General features: G+C 35.0%; 1 protein-coding gene across 1 annotated transcript; it reads left to right on the top strand.

The window, feature by feature from the left end:
• Positions 1–243: 243 nt before the first annotated feature.
• On the top strand, positions 244–1,080 carry EMC6 (ER membrane protein complex subunit 6). The gene is made up of 2 exons (XM_053763442.2): positions 244–506; positions 832–1,080. Exons 1-2 carry the CDS (start codon positions 374–376, stop codon positions 1,038–1,040), a joined length of 342 nt encoding a protein of 113 aa, XP_053619417.1. The 5' UTR covers positions 244–373; the 3' UTR covers positions 1,041–1,080.
• Positions 1,081–21,107: the final 20,027 nt, after the last annotated feature.

The following is a 21,107-nucleotide window of genomic DNA, read 5'->3' as shown; positions in this document are numbered from 1 at the left end:
CTTGCTTTTATTGTAACAGTTTGCTTACTTACAGCGAGTTACTGTTAACGATAGTTTCGTTCGTAACAAAGTTGTAGATTTAAATTTCATTTTTACTGTATTTTAGTCAAATAATATATTTTTATAGTTGGTGATGGTGAGTATGAATTTTGGAGCTAAATACAAGGTCATTACAAGCCTATGATAAAAAATATATATATGTCATGTTACGATGTCATTCACGTTATTGTCACTGTCAGGAGTGTCAGGCAGGAGAAAAGCAAATAAGACCAGATTGATTGAAATCCTGGATTCAACTTGTGCTCGAATTTTTATGAATTAAGATATAATTTGCTAAGTTTTACAATATTCTTACCGATTAGAACATTATATAATGTCGGCTGTTACGAAGGCGAAAGATAACAAACCAGAACCAATCGCCTATAGCGAAGCAGCACTCAGAAACAATGCCGCTGTCGTGGAATATTGCCGAACATCCATGGCAGCATTATCCGGCTCTACTGCAGGTAACATTAACAATGACTTAAAATTATTACTATTATAATTAATTTAAAAAAGCCACTTCAATTCATTTGTAATATGTAATATTTAATTTTGTAAAACTACCTATGCACTGACAGGAGGTTTGTTTTCTACCAAGTAATATATTATAATAGATTAATATAGATGTATAGACTAGAGGTGTGGTAGTCTTCTTGCAAGTAGCAAAGTGATTACCTACATTTCTGTCCTGTCTAGTGTGGTCTTATTCTAGGATAGGAACCATATGCTATTATAAGTTAAAATATACTATATTATACTAAGTTTAATAAAGAATCTCATTCTTTTCAGGAGTGCTGGGCTTGACGGGTTTATACGGATTTGTGTTTTATGTATTTGCTGTTATTACTCTGTGGCTAATGTTTATGGTAAAAGCAGGACCAGACTGGTACAAATACTATATTTCAAGACAGAGTTTGCTCACAAATGGATTCTTTGGAGCTCTATTCACTTATGTACTGTTCTGGACATTCATTTATGGAATGGTTCATGTATATTAATAGTTAATAGTTTTAAGTAAATTCGAGATTGAGTATTAATTTGTGTAATTTTCTATGATTACATATATATTACGGCTAAACCCCAAAGTTCTATCTGAATTGATGAACATAGGTCTAGCTAAATTGATAATTAATTCTTCATCTGTTGGGCGTCGGCGCCTAGGGACCGCTATCCTGCTATTTCTTTGTTGTTTATGTAACTAGCTTTTTCTCGCGGCTTCGCTCGCGTAAATTTCCCACGGCAACTGGTATTTTTTCAGGATGAAAGGTAATCTATGTCCTTCTCCATACTTCGAACTACATGTATGTAAAATTTCAAGAAGATTGTTTGAGTAGATAGAGCGTGAAGAGGTAACAAACACACTTTCACATTTATAATATTAGTTAGGATATAATGCCAACTTTGAAAAATTATGCATGCAAATATCCAATCTCTAAGACACCATAGTCTTATAATTGTTTTATTTTTTATTTAAAAATGTATAAAAGGTTTTTATGACGTTTTATAATAAGTTATTATTCCAGTACCTATTTTATAATTTGGTAAGGTGGTGATAGTAAGGACAAATATATTTACGTACCATAAATATATGTTGTTTTTATCGTGTGTTTGTTTTTAATATAAAAGCTCATATAAGCTACACAATGTTCGTGCATTCATGTCTGCATCTGATCCCGGCTCCACACTGTCGTCGAACAGTTTGCCATACTTTGGCGGATTCGGTATACATTGCTGGTTTTCATTGCGGTAATAAAAGCACTCAGGTACTAACTATGCAATGTTAACGCATTCGCGTCGGCATGTGTCTGAGTTCGGCGACGATGTGGAGCTGGCATGACTTCAGCCTATAGATAAAAGAAAAATATCTATGGTTCGGCCAAGCATGTCTTAACTGGCGTCACCGCAGAGCGCACTTTATATTAATTAATTCAAGACAAATCGCATAGATGGCGCTGGTGACCTCAAATTTGCGAACTTTTGTTAAAAATATACTCCCGTGGAACCTCTGGCGTTGCAGGCGACCATAGGCTACGGTGACTGCTTTCCATCTGGTGAGCCGCATGCCACTGCATGTATTTCAAAATTCTATAAGCTACCTGAAAAATATTCATCTATCTCTGTCATCCCGTCGTTTTACGACCGCCTTTTTTACGTGAGGGTGTAGAGTGCTTCTGTTCTAGGGCGGGAACTACACGCCGCGTTCATACGCCTTTCTGACATTTAATTATTATTTAATTGCGAGCTGTCAATTGCCCCACTGCTGGGCAAAGGGCTCACTCCATTCTTTACAAGTATTATGCCCTTGTACTGCGATGATAAAACCACGAATACACTAGGGAACATTTGACGCTCAACATATCTTTCTTTCCTTTTCATTACAATCTGCATGAGTGAGATCGACTTTATGTGCTATAGAGTGATATGTTGTCAAATGTTGTATAGTGTATTCGTAGCTTCAAAATATAGAAGGCTTTGTGGTAGAAGTAAAATGACCATTGACTACATAGTCAAGGGTTTTATAAGACATTTGGCTCAGGTGTCTTAATTTGGGCTCACCGAGTGTGTGTTTCAAGATTAAGTAGCCATAGACATGTTTCAAACTTAACTGCCGCCCTGAAAAGGGTTCGTAAGGTTCAGAATGACTATCTGATGTAATTACTTATGCAATGAAAAACCAGTATTGTATACCGAATCCACCAAGTTTGGCGATATAAACCTTCCTCTTTGAAATATTACTCTATTGAAATAATCATCCTCAAAATCTGTTCTGTACTTTTAAAGGTCTAAATAGGAAAGTTCATTGGGACAAAATGCTCAGCGTTTTTTGTTGTTCGAACGTGTTGCACACGTATGGTCGCTGCCCATATTAGTGAATAGGTAGATTTCTTTTAAAATTACATACCTTGAAATACATTAAAATTGCTATTTTCATAGTTGAAAAATCCTGTAGGTATAATACCAGTTGGCAAACGTTTTGCAGACAATAAAACCAACAGAACGAACAATGTTATCAGAAAAGCAATCATGTCGGTGACTTAAAAATACATAGTCACCGGGACTCGCTAACGTTTGCACAGGACTGCACACACATAGGCTTTTAGTGATGTCATTGATGTGAAGAAGACAGTTAGTTGTTCAATAAGAATTTTTTCACTTCCACTCCTGCGAATATCTCGTCTTCCAACCCATATTCAGACATGGAAAAAATTTAATTAACTGTCTAGTGACTTATCACTACACAGTTAATTATCTCTTTCTCATCTTGATGTGTTCCCGGCTGCGTTCGGGGCTGTGACGTCGCGAAAACGTCGGTGTCAACGTACCTAAAAAAATTCACATTACAATTTTGAAGATTCTATGGTTTTCGGCCGCTTGCCTGAAGTCAAACCTCTTGGAGAATGTTATTGCGTTGTCTATCAATTACCAAAGCAGTGTCGCATAGTCGCCTCGTACGACATGCTAGGGAGATGGAGTGGACTATTCTAGGATGAAACCACACGCCATCCTTTGTTAGGCACAAAGCGATTGGTTGACGATGGATGAGGTTGGAGGAGGTATTAGTGGCGCGTAAAAGGGAGGCCTTAATAGTGATGTGTGAGATGAAAACGATAATGATGACGGTAAATCTAAGAGCCATGCCCCATTGCTCATGCCCCGTTGCGCTCCGTCATTTAGACGTCTGCCGACAGACAACGCAGATATTATATGAAATTTCGAAGTACGTTAACGCGCGTCCGTGTCAAAACCTATAGAAAACAACTGAGCTGGAACGTGCTGCGTCGTCGCAACGGAGCACGACTGAGCAATGAGGCATGGCTCTAAGTCATACAGTTAAATTTTTATTTATTTATTTATTTCATGATCTTACTACTACCATTAGATTTACAAACTATTGCGATAGTGCAGCTTAAATATTACATCCTGTAACATATTATATGTAAACTTACTCGTGTGAATTCACTCAGTGTGCAAGCAAATAAATCGATCTCATTAGCTATTCATCCAATTAATTAATCGGCCGCTTCATAATTACGGCTTGATGTACAAACTGATAGACTAACTAATAGCAACGGTAACTCGTTTAGTGCGCTTCATCCGATACATTAACTATAGTAATGTACATACGATGTTAGGCAAACGCCATGTTCAGAAGACACGACACGACACGACCGTACTGAAGGTCTACCACGAAACAAACACGTGGCACGTTACTAACGTCCACATGCTGTCTCTTTTCCCCATATCGTGTATGCATCGTGTAAAAAAGATAGAACGTGTGGACTGCAACGTGTTTTATGTTTCGTGGCAGTCCCCCTGATTCCAAGAACATCTGGATGGAATCATCTTGAAACAAAAGAAAATCGCGACTATGGAATGCCACTATATAAACGACCGAAACTGTTTAAATCAGTTTTTTTCCGTAGTTAGTTTAGTATGAGTGCTTTTATTTACCGCAATGAAAACCCAGCAATGTATATTGAATCCGCTAAAGTTTGGCAAACTATTCGACGACAGTGTGAAGCCGGCGTAATTTCTTATTATTATAAAGAGGTAAGCTTTTGTTAGTTTGTATGTTTAAGGCAGGTAATCTACCGAACCAATTTCAAAAATTCTTTCACCATTAGATAAAATATAGCCTATAGCAATCTTGGATAATGTAGCTTACATTATCCAAGATTGCTATAGGCAAAATTTCCACGAAGGCGAAGCCCCGGATAATATCTAGTACTCGTAAATTAGAAGTAGATTTCCGTAATCTTTACTAATAAAATATTTATTCCGTAATTCATACTATACCAATGTTGTAAATGTCAGAGTGCGTCTCTTTGTCTGTCTTTCACGACAAAACGAAGCAACGGATGGAGATGATATTTGGTGTGGAGATAGGTAGTTGGAGAACTGGAGAGTGTCATAGACTAAGCCGCGGGAAACAACTAGTAAAGCTATGAAAATGATGATTTTGTACATTTAGTCTTTAATTTATATACTTATTTTATTTTTGTGACAATTTTCACTAATTTTGTTGAAAATACAACTTTATTTATTTAAATTTTGACATTTTTATGATGTAAATTCGTGCTCTTAATTTTTAATATGTACCTAGGTATATGTATAACACCTAGATTTGTTAATTGACGTCCTTGGAGAAAGGGCTGCGGTGAAGTTTTCTGCGCCGCTTCTTCTTCACCTGCGCTTTGGAAGTCAGCAGTTAGTTTAAGTATTTTTTGACCGTCAATAAGTGATATTTAGTCCTAAATTGAATAAAGAATTTTGAATTTTATGTGGCTATTTTCAAAGAAGAATTCATTGATGTCAGCATACTTAAGCCCCTGACACGTGATCGCAACCCGTTCACGAGTACTTAGCCTGTTAAGTGTAGTTTATGGCCGTCTCGGCTGTGCGAGCTGATCTTGCACTATAAATCTAAGTCCACTAAGAACAGTTACAGATTTCTATCAGACTGCTTGATATTTTTAACCCGCATTTTGAAGAGGAAAGGAGTGTTATAAATTTGTTGGGAATACCGATTACCGAGACTTTGTCTGGTTGATTTTAGATAGTTACAAATTTATAGGTATTAGGTGCGCAGGACCTACATCCTACTAATTTTATAAATGCGAAAGTTTGTTTGGATGTGGGTACTTATATGTGTATATTTGTAACTCTTTCACGCAAAATCTATTGTACGGATTGCTATGAAATTTGGTACACGGGTAGAATATAACCTGGAATAACATATTAGGTTACTTTTTATCCCGAAATTCCCACGGGAACGAAGCCCCGGGACGTTAGTTAGTTGTACATATTAGTTCTAGTCATTCAAATTGATCTTTTTTTACAATTACCTATGTGTTATTACTTACTTTTTTTTATGAAATCCTCATTCTTTGCGAAACATTATATCCGAGCATAAGATTTACCCTAACTATAAAATGCAGTCTGCAAGGGCCGTAAATCTGTCGTGAAAAATAGCAGAATAGTACCACTTGTCATCTGAAAATATTGCTTGGAGTCGTAAAGTCATGTTTCCAATTACTTAATTTGAGAAATAAATCAAAGTACGTTGAACCCTTAATTTTTATGTAGGTACATTGTTCATACAAAATATTTATAACTTACCCTGTTATTCATAAAAAAGTTAAAACATGTTTTGTCACTATCGCCCTTTATAATATTTGAAATTGACAAAAAGAGACAAAACATATTTTAGGTTAGAGTATGTTTTAACTTTTTTATGAATAACATTGTTACTAAATTAACAATAATTAATAATTTTCGCGGGTCTACTGGAATAAATTTCTATACAAATATGTACCTAGTAACTTTATACTAGTTTCCTATTTGTAAGTTTTATATTTATCACAGATAACACGTATGTATATGACATGTAATGTTCTTATATCTGTGATATTTGTACTGTTTTGTAGTACATGAATTAATACTCGTAAATGAATAAAGTATTTGGCGTTTGGTATAGGAGGAACAAAAAGTCGAATATTTTTTAATATAATATATTTATTTAATCAAAGTAAGAACCATTATTATCTATGCACTTTTGTCATCTCATAGGTAGTTCATTGATCCCTTTACTAAAAAAAACATTCGGACGGGAATCAATATCTTTGAGGGTTTGGACTACCCTATCGGAGTTGAATTTTATCCCTTGGAAGAAGTAATCCAAATTTTGTAAAAAATGGTAATCTATTGGAGCAAGGTCCGGGGAGTACGATGGATGTCATACAACTTACATTCCAATTGAAGCTCCTCTAATTTGGTAGCCATATGTTGTGCAGTGTGTGGTCTAGCTTTGTCGTGAAGCAGCAGTGGCGTGGAGCGATTGACCAGCCTCGGTTGTTTAGCAGCTAGCCTTTCCATCATAGTTTGCAATTGCTGATATTAGACGTCTGCCGTAATCGTCTGGTCAGATTTGAGAAAACTGCAATGAACGACACCCTTCACTAGTCCACCAAACGCTTACAAGTAACTTTTTTTTGGCTCGCCAAGGTCCAGCCATTGCGATGAGCGAGCCGATTATCGTAGACAATCCACTTTTCATCACAGGTAATGATTTGATTTAAAAACCCTTAATTATTGTGCCGGTTAAGTAATGTAACGCAGTCGATACGCGTTTGCCGCTTTGCTTCTCAAACTCAATTCGTATACATGTGTAAATAGAACCAAAGAGGAGAAATTTGTGATATAAGTGGCCAGAGTGGGTACAACAAAACGCCAATTTCATTGTAAGGACCTAATAGAAACTTTGCATATGCCATATCTTAAATTTCGCATTTATGTGTTTTTAGAAAAAAATAAACGGGAGGCCTTGTCCAACAGTGGGATACAACTGCATACTTATATTTTTACATAGAGTACAAAATCATGATATGGTCTAAAATAATGTATTTTAACACTCGATACGATAACGCGTGATGCGCATTTTATACAAGCTTTCGGAATAGGGTTGCTTCATTTAAAAGAAAAAAATGAATCCTTTGCAGAACACTTTAGATCTACAGACGTCATAACAACTAAATTTCTTTTATGTCACGTTTAGTCTCCGTGAGAGGGTTAAGTTTTTAAGTAGTGTTGGTGCAAGAAAAAATTACACAGACAGATATTTTTTTACCTAATTACATTACAATCATCGATTGGAGATTATTTTATACCAAACCGTACAACTGGAAAACGAATTTCGTTATTACAAAAAAAAATCCCTGTTAAATATAATCAGTTTTATTGTATTTCATTCGAAAATCATAAATACACTAATACTAGTGATAAATTGCATAGTGCTTAATATAAATGTTATGCTTAATATAAAAAAAATGTTTCGTTCTTTTTATTGCCCCTGCTATCTCTAATTAGTCCAATCAATTAGTACATCAACAAGTCGTAAAATGTTACACTAAGTCCTCCTAGAATTTGATAACATGTGAATAAAAAAAAGCAAAAAAAAAACATTTATAATAGAACTAGCCGCGACCCGGGGCTTCGCTAACGAATTTCTGGATAAAAAGTACTTGTACCCTATGTGTTATGTCAGGTTACCAAATTTAATACCAATCGGCCCAGTAGATTTTGCGTGAAAGAGTAATTAGTAGGATTTTTGAACAGTCTTCACTGTAGATAAAATTAAAAAAACTTCACCTATTTAAACTTAGGTTTCTAGGTGCTTTAATTATTCACTGTTTGGTGTGTGCCAGCCCTACAGCCGGAAAGGGTGACTCAAGGTCTGGTTGGTGATATTTTCTCTGCTGCAAAACACTTTTTTATTCCACAGGTGACATTTAATTTCGGGAAATAACTGTACTGTGTTTCTAGAGGCGTGCTTATAAAAATGTATGTGTACCGAGATACACCAAATTTCTTCTGAATATGGAAATATTTTATAAGTGGATTATTCTTTTTGTACTTTTAATTCTGTGAGTAGGTACATTGTAGTTGAACGTGTATTATTTTCCTATTATAGCTTTGACAGCTTCTTACGCCATCTCCCCACTGTCGTCGAACAGTTTGCCAAACATTGGCGAATTCAGTAAATACATTGCTGGTTTTTCATAGCGGTAAATAAAAGCACACATACTAACTAAGCAATGTTCACGAATTCGCGTCGGCATGTGTCTGAGTTCGGCGCCAGCTAGAGTGGAGCTGGCATTAGACATTGCGAGACCTATTGAAAGGTGAAAAAAGATGTGCTGGCCGTAGAAAATGAATGTTGAATCGATCCCGGGACCTCCAGATAGCGGACGAGCGTGGTAACCACTACGCCACGGAGGTTGTCGAAAAAGTAATAAAAATATACGTGTAGATAGACACACAACCCAACCTAATTGCCAGGCCTTGTACAAATTGGCGCGGTTTTTGTCGTCCCCTAATTGGGTCGCATTCTATATAGTTAGTCAGTTGTGGTATGTATTTACAGATCATATGATGGACTTTCGGAAACCAGATAAATTAACATCATTCAATCTATAATTACATGCCAAACTTCATCAACATCGGTCCAGCGGTTAAGCCGTGAAAGCAGAACAGACAGACAGACTTTCATTGCATATTAGTATGCTGTGTGTAATATGTTAATAAATTCTCCAAGAATTATAGCATAACAGATTAATCAGATTGTACACTAATATAATTAATCTGTCTAGAAATGTTATGAACGATTCGCATACAAATTAGATAACCCACGTAAGGATAATATACTTCTTTTACATACACAATTAGAATACTAAAAGAGAAAGGATTTGTATTTTTGTTTTTAACGAAAAACTGGACCGGACCGATTTTGATGAAATTTGATACTGAGATAGACGAAATTTAAAATAGTTTTACCCGAGCGCATATTTATTGATTAAATACACAAGAACGTTATGATTTTAAAAAGTTCTAACTTACTTTGAGGCTAACACAATCTGTGTGATTTGTCCCTTTAAATTTATTTAACATACTTAATTATGTATTATATAGTACGTTTATCCATGTATCTACGTGACACATGAATTTGTATTTATAAAATTTGAAATACATAGTTAAAGGAACAGACGAGTAAAAAGAAACAAATTAATTAATTTATTTTTAATTTATTTTATTTATTTATTAATTCATAAGCTTAAATCTATCTTTACGGTTCTCACCAATGCGAATGTATAAATTACGTCCTTTTAGTATTCAAACGAGAAGTTTTACAAAAACGTGGCAAAGGAATCAATTTAACTCTGGCTGTATAAAAACGATCGTCCGTGCCAGCTGTACTCTGATTGAAAACTAAATCTGATGTTTTTGTGCCCAACTGTTTTATAATCTGTCCTCCACTAGCATAGACAAAAACCAGACAAAATGTTTATAAATAACGGCGCGCGCAAATGTGGTTATTGTATAAAATTCAACCAAAGCTATTGCTACTTTTATTATTCGAATTCAAATCATTTATACAGAAATTAGACCTTCACAGGCACTTTTTCTCGTCAATTATATTATTTTATATTTATAGTTATTTCTCATAAGCTACAAACTACTGGCATTTCGGAACAACCACTGCTGAGAAGAAATGCCGATAGAAACTCATTTGAACAGTGTTGGTCCTTATCATGCCAGAAGGGGTTACCATTACCGTCTCTTACAATGTTTTTTTTTTCTAATAATATATAAAAGTACATAATGTACCTATATCAAAACAGGTTATGATTGTGATCCGAGTGCTGATTAAAATATATATGTATATCTATCGATGTGAAACACAATTAACTTACACAAAAATATATGAGAAACGAGATGACCAGTTCCCTCTGGCAGCACCCGTACAGCTTAACATCCTATATATATAATTTCAGTTTCTTTAACGGGCGGCTAGTAGTAAGTAGCCTATGAATATTAAGTTTATAATGAAAAGATAATAATCAGTCTCTTGATAACGCAGCGCTGTAACAGATTTACACAAAGAGAGAGTGAACTCTCATGAATTTTAATATTCACATGAATATTAAAACGTATCACTTTAAATTGTATCACTGAAATTTTCATTCATCCCATTGTGGAAACATTTTAAAGAACAGCTTGGAATGTAAACCATCGGAAATTATGCACAAATCCTAGGCAAAAAAGCAGGTACGCCCGCGTGACATGCCTGATGTTGCAACCGTCCGTAAGGCAGGTGGACTTCCCATCAGATAGACAGCATGGTTCCTTAGTGTTTCTCAGAGCGTTTCGACCGCTGCGGCCACGCTGTCATTACAATTTTTCAAGTTTTAACAAAAACAATAACTAGTTTTACTATTTGACTTTAAAATAATTAATCTGTACTGTAGTAATGTCAATTTCATGATGCTGCCCGGGGCTCCGGTCCCGTGGGAATTTTAAGATATAATATTGCCTATAGCAAGCAATCTTGGACAATGTACCTTTCTAATGGTGAATGAGAATTTTTTAAATCGGCTGGGTAGATTCGGAAATTTCCCGGCTCAAACAAATTCACAAACGCTTACCTCTTTATAATAATAGTATAGATTGGTTTTGGAAATTGTTACTTTAATGACAGTGACAGCCACAGCGGTCGAAACGCTCTGAAATCCATTTGTCTCCTTATTAGTAGTTATATAAAAGAATCTAAAATTAATGTTTGCTTAGGGGCGGCTACAGCCTGTGTGATAATTTTTGTTGTCGAGTTTGAAATTCTGGAGTAAAAGGATTTATCCGAAATGAGTATGTCATCCATAGGGAGTGATCGTGGTCTACTACTGAGTGGCTCGGTTGACTATCACAGGTTTGAACCTTACACACTTTGAGATAGAAGACGACTTTGTCATTCATATAATACAATTTAATGCGGATGAAAAATGATTTTCTAACCTCAATAAAACTCTGTTAACAGCTGCTTTTATTATGTGCCGTCTCGCTCTCGTAACACCTTAATCCTGCTACTTATACATGCGAAAGTTTATAAGGATGTACGTGTGTGTGTGTGTGTGTATATTTGTTACTCTTGTATACAAAATCTACTGGACGGATTGATATGAAATTTGGTACACGGGTAGAATATAACCTGGATAACACATAGGGTACTTTTTAAACAGAATTTTCACGGGAGCGAAGCCCCGGGGCGAAGCTAGTAAATTATACAATTAAACCCTCCTCAGGTTTCATACTATTTATTTAAAAAATCCGCATCAAAATCCGTTCCGTAAGATTTAAGCATAGCACAGCATAGACATCGGAAAGCGACTTTGTTTTATACTATGTCGTGAAATATTTTTGTACATAGGTACAATCTGAGTTTTCAATTACTTTTTATCTGGATTTCCAGATAAAAAGTAATTGAAAACTCAGATTCCCATAGGATTTAGCCATTTATCATTGGACAAAAGTTATTAGTCATTCAGTAACTCTATCTGTTAACATCTCTAAGTAACAACACCCTGAATGGCCAGCCTGACCAGACGGAGGGCTAATATTTGCCCGTGTGTTTATTTACCAGTCTGCTGTGACGTCACGTCATGTGTCATACGGACATTAACGGGGCCTACAGTAAGTATATACCATAATGTTTTTTGTTTTTTTGAGATCGTCAAATGATGTTAAATCTAACATTACTCTCCCGCTCCTAAAATAACAAATCAACCAAACAAAACATGTTATGTAAACATTTAATTTTCTAACATTACACCTGAATAAAGTTATCCGTTAACCGTTCTCTGATCATTTTAGATTTGAGATTATTATTTTTACAATCGCCATTGCTTATTAGCACACCGCTCAACTCATTGACGGACGGAGGGAGATGTTATCGACATATTTAGAACAAGACAGTGAAAATGTTAGACGTGATCTTATTTCCTTGATCTCGATTTTATAAATAGCCGCTTTTGTTTGCGGTTTCTCATGCTATATGCAAGCAAAAAATTATAAGCATTCATTTTTAACAGGACTTCAGTAAGAAAAGTACTATGTTTTACTGGGTTACTAATTTTTTTTTTATCTCTATACTATTATTATGAAGAGGTAAGCGTTTGTGAGTTTGTATGTATGTTAATCTCCGAAACGACCGAACCGATTTCTAAAATTGTTTCATGATTAGAAAGATACATTATCCAAGATTGCTATAGGCTATATTTTATCTAAAAATTCCCACGGGAGCGAAGCCCCGGGCAACATCTAGTATTACATAAATACACATGCATCCGCCTACGTGATATAAAGACGACTTTTTCATTGAGTTAGTGTAAATTAATAATTTGTTTGTGGGCTTGCACCTCATTCATATTTATGGATATCTATCTACGAGTATATAGGTTTACGCTTTCTCTTACAACACCAATATACTAATGTTTTCTGCAAATAAATGTTACACTCTTTCCTCGAAATCTGAATCCCGAGAACACACGAAGATGAGATAGAAAGAGCTATATATATATATATATATATATATATATATATATATATATATATTATAAATATGATATATTAGGATGAAATTCCTGTCCAAACTGAAGCTGTTTTCGAACCCGTTACACTAATTGGAAGAAGATTTCTACAACCTCACTTTATTCATGCAAGTATGCATTATATATATATATATATATCGGAATCAGAATCGGAAAATCAATAGTAGTACTATTTAGGCTCAGTGGACTTCAAATAAACAACGCACTTTGTATACCATACCAAGTCCTAAATTCTTTGACCCGGGAAAAAATTAAGGCACCAGTGAAAACAGTAAAACTAGAATTGGACCACTTATAGTGTTTTCGAGAAATTTCCAGACAAATAACATTTTGTTAGGGCGCGTTCACATTAGGCTGATAGATGAAAATGATGCTTGTTGCCAAGCGTGAAACTTAAGTATGATTCCCCATACAAACCTTATGCAAAAATTAACGTTATTTGTGTTTTGTATATTACATATGTATAATAATAAATACAAATAATAATAAAGAAACTCATAATCAATGAAAAATTAATTGATTTACTAAAATAAATTCCTCTTCGATTGCTGCGTACGTAAGGGCCCTTTTTTGTCTCTATTATACAGAGTTATTAGTATCAAACGAAAAAACTCCTAAAGACTACTTGGGTACATCAAGACAAGCAACTTTTATTCTACGACTTTACGCGATTCGTAGGTTTTTTATTCATATAAAAACAAACAATCTAATTTGTGATTCTACACATCTTAACTCTATGTAATAGCCAAGCAACACGAGACAGTACAGTAGCGTTATGTAGCGGACAGCGGAAAATAGGTTTTGACATTGTCGTGCGTTGACGTATGTATGTCTATGAACACCTACCGACATAGCGACATAGCGCAACGGAGCAATGGAGCCGGGCCCTTTGTGTGAATAGGCTGCCTTTTAGACCGACCGTAAAGTGAACATGAAAAGACATTACTGGAAGGTCGAGAATGACCCACGTACTTTGTTTATTTCAGAATAATGTAATCAAATCAGACTCAGACAGATCGTAAAACTACACGCGAATTCTGAGGAAAAAAATAAAGAAACGAATTTTTTTTTTCAGATCTTAGGCAGTTTGACTCTTGTGTGTGACAAGCGAATTTTCAAATATCGAATAGAATATAATTGCGCTACCACACTATTGTTTCTTAAAAAAAAAAAAAGAAATAAAACAATGTTTCTGAATTAGTATTTACTCTATACAATTAAATATTTTGTCACGCATAATACATTCCGTAGAAGTCACAATTCGAAGCTCGTAGACGTGCTACGAACGATGCTACGACCTCTACAGTCCGTAGCAAGGTCATTATGCTACGAGAATACGAGCCCATTCATAACAACGTTCCGCGCTAGCTAATTGATTGCATGCATACTTCTGCCACTAGATGGCGGCAGTTGTTGAATCGAAATTAAATTCAAACAATAATAAAATAATAATTTTCAAAAAAATACGATTTTACTAATGTTTTTATGCACTAACTATGCAGGTCACGAGATGGAAAATGTTCAGCGATGCGCGAAGCGTGCATCACTAGGAATTTGTTGATTTTCGTGATAAATCTTTTCCCGCCTTTTTTATCATAATGCAAAGAAAACTACTGATACCGATTTGTTTTGTAATATTAAATGATGTTGAAAAAATAATTGTTTATCTGTCTAGTTGTAAGGTCAAGGTCGAGGTTTACCCCCTCGTCCTAGGAGTGAGGGAACACTGCACGACGCGACGTAGTGACAAAATAGGCTTCAAATCAATCGAATATTTGTATTCGGTTTCGAACTTTCAATCATCAAAAAATAAATGTTTATATGCTTCATTTAGGTCTCAAAGTTGAAAAAAAAAAAGTTTATTTTTTGGAAAAATAATAAATGTAATAATAAATGGAACGAGCCGAAGACCAGAGTCAAAGTTTCGATTTCCGCTAAAAATCACAATTCCACAGTGAAGGTCGTATTGACGCATTGTAGCATTGTCACACTTCGTGTCGCGCTGTTTTGCCGCATTTTTCGCTGACCTAGGACACTGACCTTGTGACCGCAGTTCCCAGTACATTAGTTGGAAGCACTTACATTACATGGGACATTGACAACAACTCGGACAAACACCCATTAACATTTCAACGAAAACTGTTTTAGTTATTATTATTATTTAATCCGGTTTTTAGGTTTTTACTCAACTGCCTAGAAGATTAATGTTTTCAAAGTTAAAAAATAAAGGTAAACAAATTTGAAATTACATGATTTGACCAAAACTGTTTAATTGAGTTTCTTTCGGCATTTCTGCTTAGTAATGGTGTTCCGAAATGCCAATAGTTTGTAGCTTTTTGAGAAATCACTTATATGTATATAAAACGCAAAAGTGACTGACTGACTGATCTATCAACGCACAGCCCAAACTGCTGGACCGATCAGGCTGAAATTTGGCATGCAGATAGCTACTATGATGTAGGCATCCGCTAAAAAGGATTTTTCAAAAATCATCCTCTAAGGGGCTAAAAGGGGGTTCAAAGTTTGTATGGTGAAACTAGAACAGTCTAAATATTTTACTGAAAGGACAATCACGCGGGCGAAACCGCGGGAAAAAGCTAGTTTAATATAATATAAATTTGACGTGTAATATGCATGTAAAGGTCCAATTTCAAATTTCTTAAGTCACAGCCAAATCTTGTCAAATTAATTTATATTTAAAAAATGGTAAGCCCTTCTGGCATAATAGGGACCAACACTGTTTGAATGAGTTTCTTTCGGCATTTCTTCTCAGCAGTGGTCGTTCCGAAATGCTAGTAGTTTGTAGCTTTGGTAAACATCATTTAATTTAGAATATGACGTGAAAAAGTGCCTGTGAAGGCTTAATTTCTGAATAAATGATTTGATTTTGATTTATATAGGTACTTATTTAAGGACAAAAATTAAAACATAAAAAGGAATGAAGAAGAAGAAATAGGTATTCGTTCCACAAAATCTGTATTTTACACATCAACCTACCTAAACTCATTACAAATTCGCCCTTAATACCGTGGATTAAAGATCCGTCAATGGTAACTCGAAATGCGGTCGACTGGTACAGTCGACGAGCAAAACATTTTTCTCCCAAGTTCAACATAAGCCTGGCAAATAGCTGATAAATAAATAAAATCAGCTGCAATACAATAAGCATTTGATACGTTACACTGCGAGGCGTACACGCCGCAATATTGGATTTTGGTAAACAACAGGCTGATGTTTTACGAAGCCAGATACAAAATAATTTACAATACAGCCAGTAAATAATATCACTTTTTTTGACGTGACAACGTCTTAAATTAGGTTGCGGCTGGGAGTCACTTATGAAAAAGTGTAACGCCCGGTAACGTTACGATGAGTCACCGAACGAGAGAGAGGCCCGCCGAATGCCTTGCGTCTCTCTCCCACTCAACTATGATCGGTCTGCCGCGCGCGTAAAAAGACGTTGTCACGTAAAATCTTCGCCCGTAAAACCGACTTTACAGGCAACCATTTTTTTTTCTTAAGTTAATTTTTATTTTTAATGTCTCTATAGCTCGTGATATGGGTCATGTATTTTACAAATGCCTGCAAAACATTTTGCGGAAATTAGTTCACATCAAAACATCACTAGATAGCGCTTGTAGTAATAATTGAATTAGCCTGGCATTGTACGGAACCGTCATAATGCGAGTTTAACTCGCACTTGACCGGTTTATTTTATAATAGATATCGCCCGGGGCTTCGCTCCCGTGGAAATTTTGAGATAAAATATAGCCTATAGCAATCTTGGATAATGTAAACCTTTCTGATGGTGAAATAATTTTTGAAATCGGTTCGGTAGTTTCGGAGATTCCTCTACCTCTTTATAATAATATTATAGATTATTATTGTTGGTATTTTACTCGTGTTTATACTTACCTAGTTTCATAACAAATTAAAACGATTTTTTTTTCAATAAGCTAGCAATCTGTCACGGCTTGGCAGTTTTTAACACCTCTGTTTCTTGGTTGACTGGTACATAATGCCATATGGCGCAAAGTCTACCTTTTGTACAAAATTATTTTGTAATTATTTTGCAATAAAGTTTAAAAAATAAATAAATAAATAAATAAAACAAGTCCGAGTCTGGGATTGTTTTTGTATCGTACTGTATATAGTAATACAAGTAAACGATTTTGCGGGAGAGTCGATTATCGTTTCCGCATTAAGGGTGACCTCCATGACCTTGGGTGTCGATAGCCCTACTCAGAAACAGGATTATTTGCTAATCGGGAAAATTATGACATGACCTTTTGCCCAAAGGTTAAGTTATTCTAAGTTATTATTCTAAGCGACGGTACAATTATTGTTTTCAAATTTAAAAATTCTTATAGTCGTATTCCTCATAGCTGAGTATTGTGACCATTACGAAATAGTATAGCGGGTTCAAGCAATAAAAAAAAATGTTTACGCTCTCTTTTATCTACTAGTGGCTCGTTCCGGTCTTTCTTTTTAACCCCCGACGCAAAAAGAGGGATTATAAGTTTAACGTGTCTGTCTGTGTATGTGTCTGTGGCATCGTAGCTCCCAAACGGATGAATTTTGGTGTAAGTTTTTCTTTGTGTCATAGATAATTTTATTTCGAGTGTTCCAAGCTCATGTTTCATGAAAATCGGTTCAGCCTTTCAAAAGTTGTAGCGAAGTGAATATTGAAAGTCTGGGTTTTTTTAATTTATCTAATAAATAAATTTGCTATATGTGATATAGGTTTTACCAGGTTTCTCATTTTATTCCCCAAATACCGGATTTTTGGGAAAATATTACGTACAGTATTTTTTCGTTACCCGATATCAGAGTACAGGAGATATTTTTGTGCAAGTTACGAACGAAATTCAGTGAGAGTGAGACAAAAATACGGTTCTTGTAAATATTTACGCCTCCCTTCATTATGCTAGGGTATGGTACAATTTGAACGATTGAGCGGGCAACAGACACTGCTTATTTTAAAAACATTTGTCTCGTGCATTTACAATACACAAAGGTCGACCTTCTTACATAACAATACATAAGATAAATGTTATATAGTAATTTACAGTTGGATAGTTTGAATACCTCTAAAGTGGTAAAAAAAAGTAGGATCGTTTAAATAAAGACGATTAACGTTTGTAAAATAGCGTGATATAAAATTTAATCTTCAAACGAGATTCAATGAAATAATATGTTTGTTTTACTTATCAATATTGTATTGTTGGTTTTTATATTTTATATATTTTTTACTGTTGGAATGAGTGCCTTTCGACCTGCGACCAAAATAAACAAAATACATGCCTTTTCGGAAACAGAAGTTCGGGAGAAAAAGTACCCTATGTGTTATTCCAGGTTATATTCTACCCGTGTATCAAGTTTCATAACAATCGGTGCAGTAGATTTTGCGCGAAAGAGTAACAAACACACACACATAAGTAGGATTACTTCGTTTCCCATGTAAAGCTTGAAACGCTATCTCGCGTGTATTTAAGTGTATTACTAATTTAGTTTTATAAGTTAGTTAGTTATTACTATTATAAGTGTATTACTTGGGTCTCTATTGGTTCCCCTTAATTTTTGTATTACTAATTTAGGTTAGCACACAAACTTTATGCTTAAATTTTTTTCGTACATTTTTATTATTCTTAATTTAGTATCGCCTATTTTTGATTACGTTAACCTTTTACCGTCGTTCATTTACTTCCCAAATTAGTCAGTAGTCCAAATAATTTATTACTTCTAATATTCATAATTGTTTAATTATGTTTCTCACTAAACAATTAAGTACAAAAGTATAACGCCCAATCTTTATTGTGCAATAATCTTTATTTACCTGCCATCATGCAGTAAGTGTAGGCTCTTCCCAACCTAACCTAACTTTTTGGACAGATATCCAAACCTAACCACCTTAACTTTTGTTGGCATAGTTTGAAGCTCCGTTCGCATCGCTCGCTTGGTGGGGGCTGCGCCCCCCCTGATCTGCTGTTCAACTTGAATTTTTAACCTGTTGTAGTACATATCGAAATTGTTATTACATACATACATACATACATTTGAAATGAGAATATTGTCTCAAATATTATTAAACTAGGTTACTGTTAAGTCTAAAGAAATAAATTCCAAACGATTTTAGGATGTCTTACAATAGAGTTTCTAAAATTGCAGCTAAGGCAAAATTATAAAAGCGCAGAAAAATCTATTAGACTGGATAATAATTGTGCGTTGTAAGTTTAGGCCAATAAGGTTTGACGAAGAGAATTTAGAAACGAAAATTTGAAACGAATCAAAGGGCAACCGTGTTTCTATAACCTTTTAATGACATGTCCCACTGCTCGGCAAGACCCATCTCGGTCCAAGGCAATATTACAACAATATTTTATTTATTTTATTTATTTTAGCGCCTGTAACTTGTACCACACAAAAATACTCACCGTTTATAAATATTACGTTCTTTCAGTTTGTATCGGACATTTCTCAATCTGTCTGCATGCTGCTGTTATAATGTGACCATTCATTTGACTGCAACATATAAATATATCACTTTCCCAGTAAAAGTGTTTGGCAAAATTTTATTAATTTGTTTCTCTATGTAGCTTAGTGTAGTCATTTGTCTTGATTTTCTATTTCTTCAAAGAAAATGTTAAATATTTATGCGTTTTTTTCCTATTTTTGGTATAAATAACGTTAGTGTAAATGGTTAATTTTTTGATGGAATTGTATAAAAGCGATTTTAGATTCAATGCGTCTGTTAAGTAAATATGATTTGAATTATAAAAAAATATTTAATTCCTCACGTGACTATACCTATATTTATTTTTATTTAATACTAGCTATTGCCCGCGGCTTAGCCCGCATGAGTTATTCTGCGAAAGCGGAACACAAGCATTCACCTCCCATTATGGTCAATTGGGGGGTTGATTTTTGAAAAAAAAAACTACCCTATATTTGAACGGGAGTCTTTAACTATGTGTATACCAAATATTAACAAAATCGGTCTAGCGGTTTAACCGTGAAAGCGGAACAGACAGACTTTCGCATTTATAATATTAGTATGGTTGTTTTCGCCCGAACTGAATGTCTCACACTATCTCAGTCAGTCTTATATCATAAATAGCTGAATCTGTGTGATTTGTCCTAATATATATTTATTTATAATACAAATCACACAGATTGAGCTAGCCCCAAAGTAAGTTCGAGACTTGTGTTATGGGATACTAACTCAACCATACCATATTTTATAACAAATATATATATATATATATATATATATATAGATAAACATCCAAGACCCGGGCCAATCAGAAAAAGATCATTTTCCATCATGACACGACCGGAGATCGAACCCGGGACCTCTCGGTAGGAGCAAGCACTTCACCACTGCGCCATCGAGGTCGTCATATACCTTTAGGGTTTGACCTTTTGAACCTTTTAAATGTTATCTATTCCCTCCTCGTGAATGGCCAACCTTTTGCGAGATTTTCTTCACTTCTGTATAGCCTCTAAGTGTAACATTGATCTTTACGGTATCAATTGAATTTCATTTGAAATGAATTAGCTTTTAGTTTCTTTGAGAGTTCCAACGCTTTTGGTAATTGTTATAAAAATTCATGCGTATTTTTTTTTCAGTGTCTATTTGTTATCCTTACGTATTATGAAACAAAGTCCCCTGCCGTGTTTGTCTGTTCGCGTTAAACTCATAAACTACCGTACGTATTTTCATGTGGTTTTCACCAGTAGATAGTATAATTCCTGAGTTTAGGTATGACTAGTTTTGTCTTTGGCATCGTCCATAGTTTTCCATCTAAATCTGTTTGCAATTTTCATATTGCAAACAGATTTAGATGGAAAACCTAATTATATTAACCTAAAAATTTAGATAAAAATTCCCATGGATACTTGCATAGTTTATATTCTATTATGTGGTTCCGCAATAGACCTATCCATTTTCTCCTGTGGATGTCATGACGACGAAGGGACTATCATAGACAGCCGAACGCGAGAATAGCATTCCCAAAGAGGGTTAAGGTTGCAGGCAATTGACGTGAAATCACAGCCGACGCTTCAATTGTCAATTTTAATCTATGCCTTTAGGCTTAGCGACTAAAACAGGCTAGGATGTGAGAC

The sequence above is a fragment of the Plodia interpunctella genome, chromosome 24 (assembly GCF_027563975.2).
Source record: "Plodia interpunctella isolate USDA-ARS_2022_Savannah chromosome 24, ilPloInte3.2, whole genome shotgun sequence".
In the NCBI taxonomy this organism is placed as follows: domain Eukaryota; kingdom Metazoa; phylum Arthropoda; class Insecta; order Lepidoptera; family Pyralidae; genus Plodia; species Plodia interpunctella.
The sequence above is the reverse complement of the archived record's forward strand: the minus strand, read 5'-3'. Positions and strand labels throughout refer to the sequence as shown.

Excerpts from the sequence above, each read along its gene's own strand:
- EMC6 (XM_053763442.2), top strand. The coding sequence starts at position 374 with ATGTCGGCTGTTACGAAGGCGAAAGATAACAAACCAGAACCAATCGCC. Across the intron at positions 507-831 it reads ATTATCCGGCTCTACTGCAG|GAGTGCTGGGCTTGACGGGT; the intron begins GTAACATTAACA and ends CATTCTTTTCAG.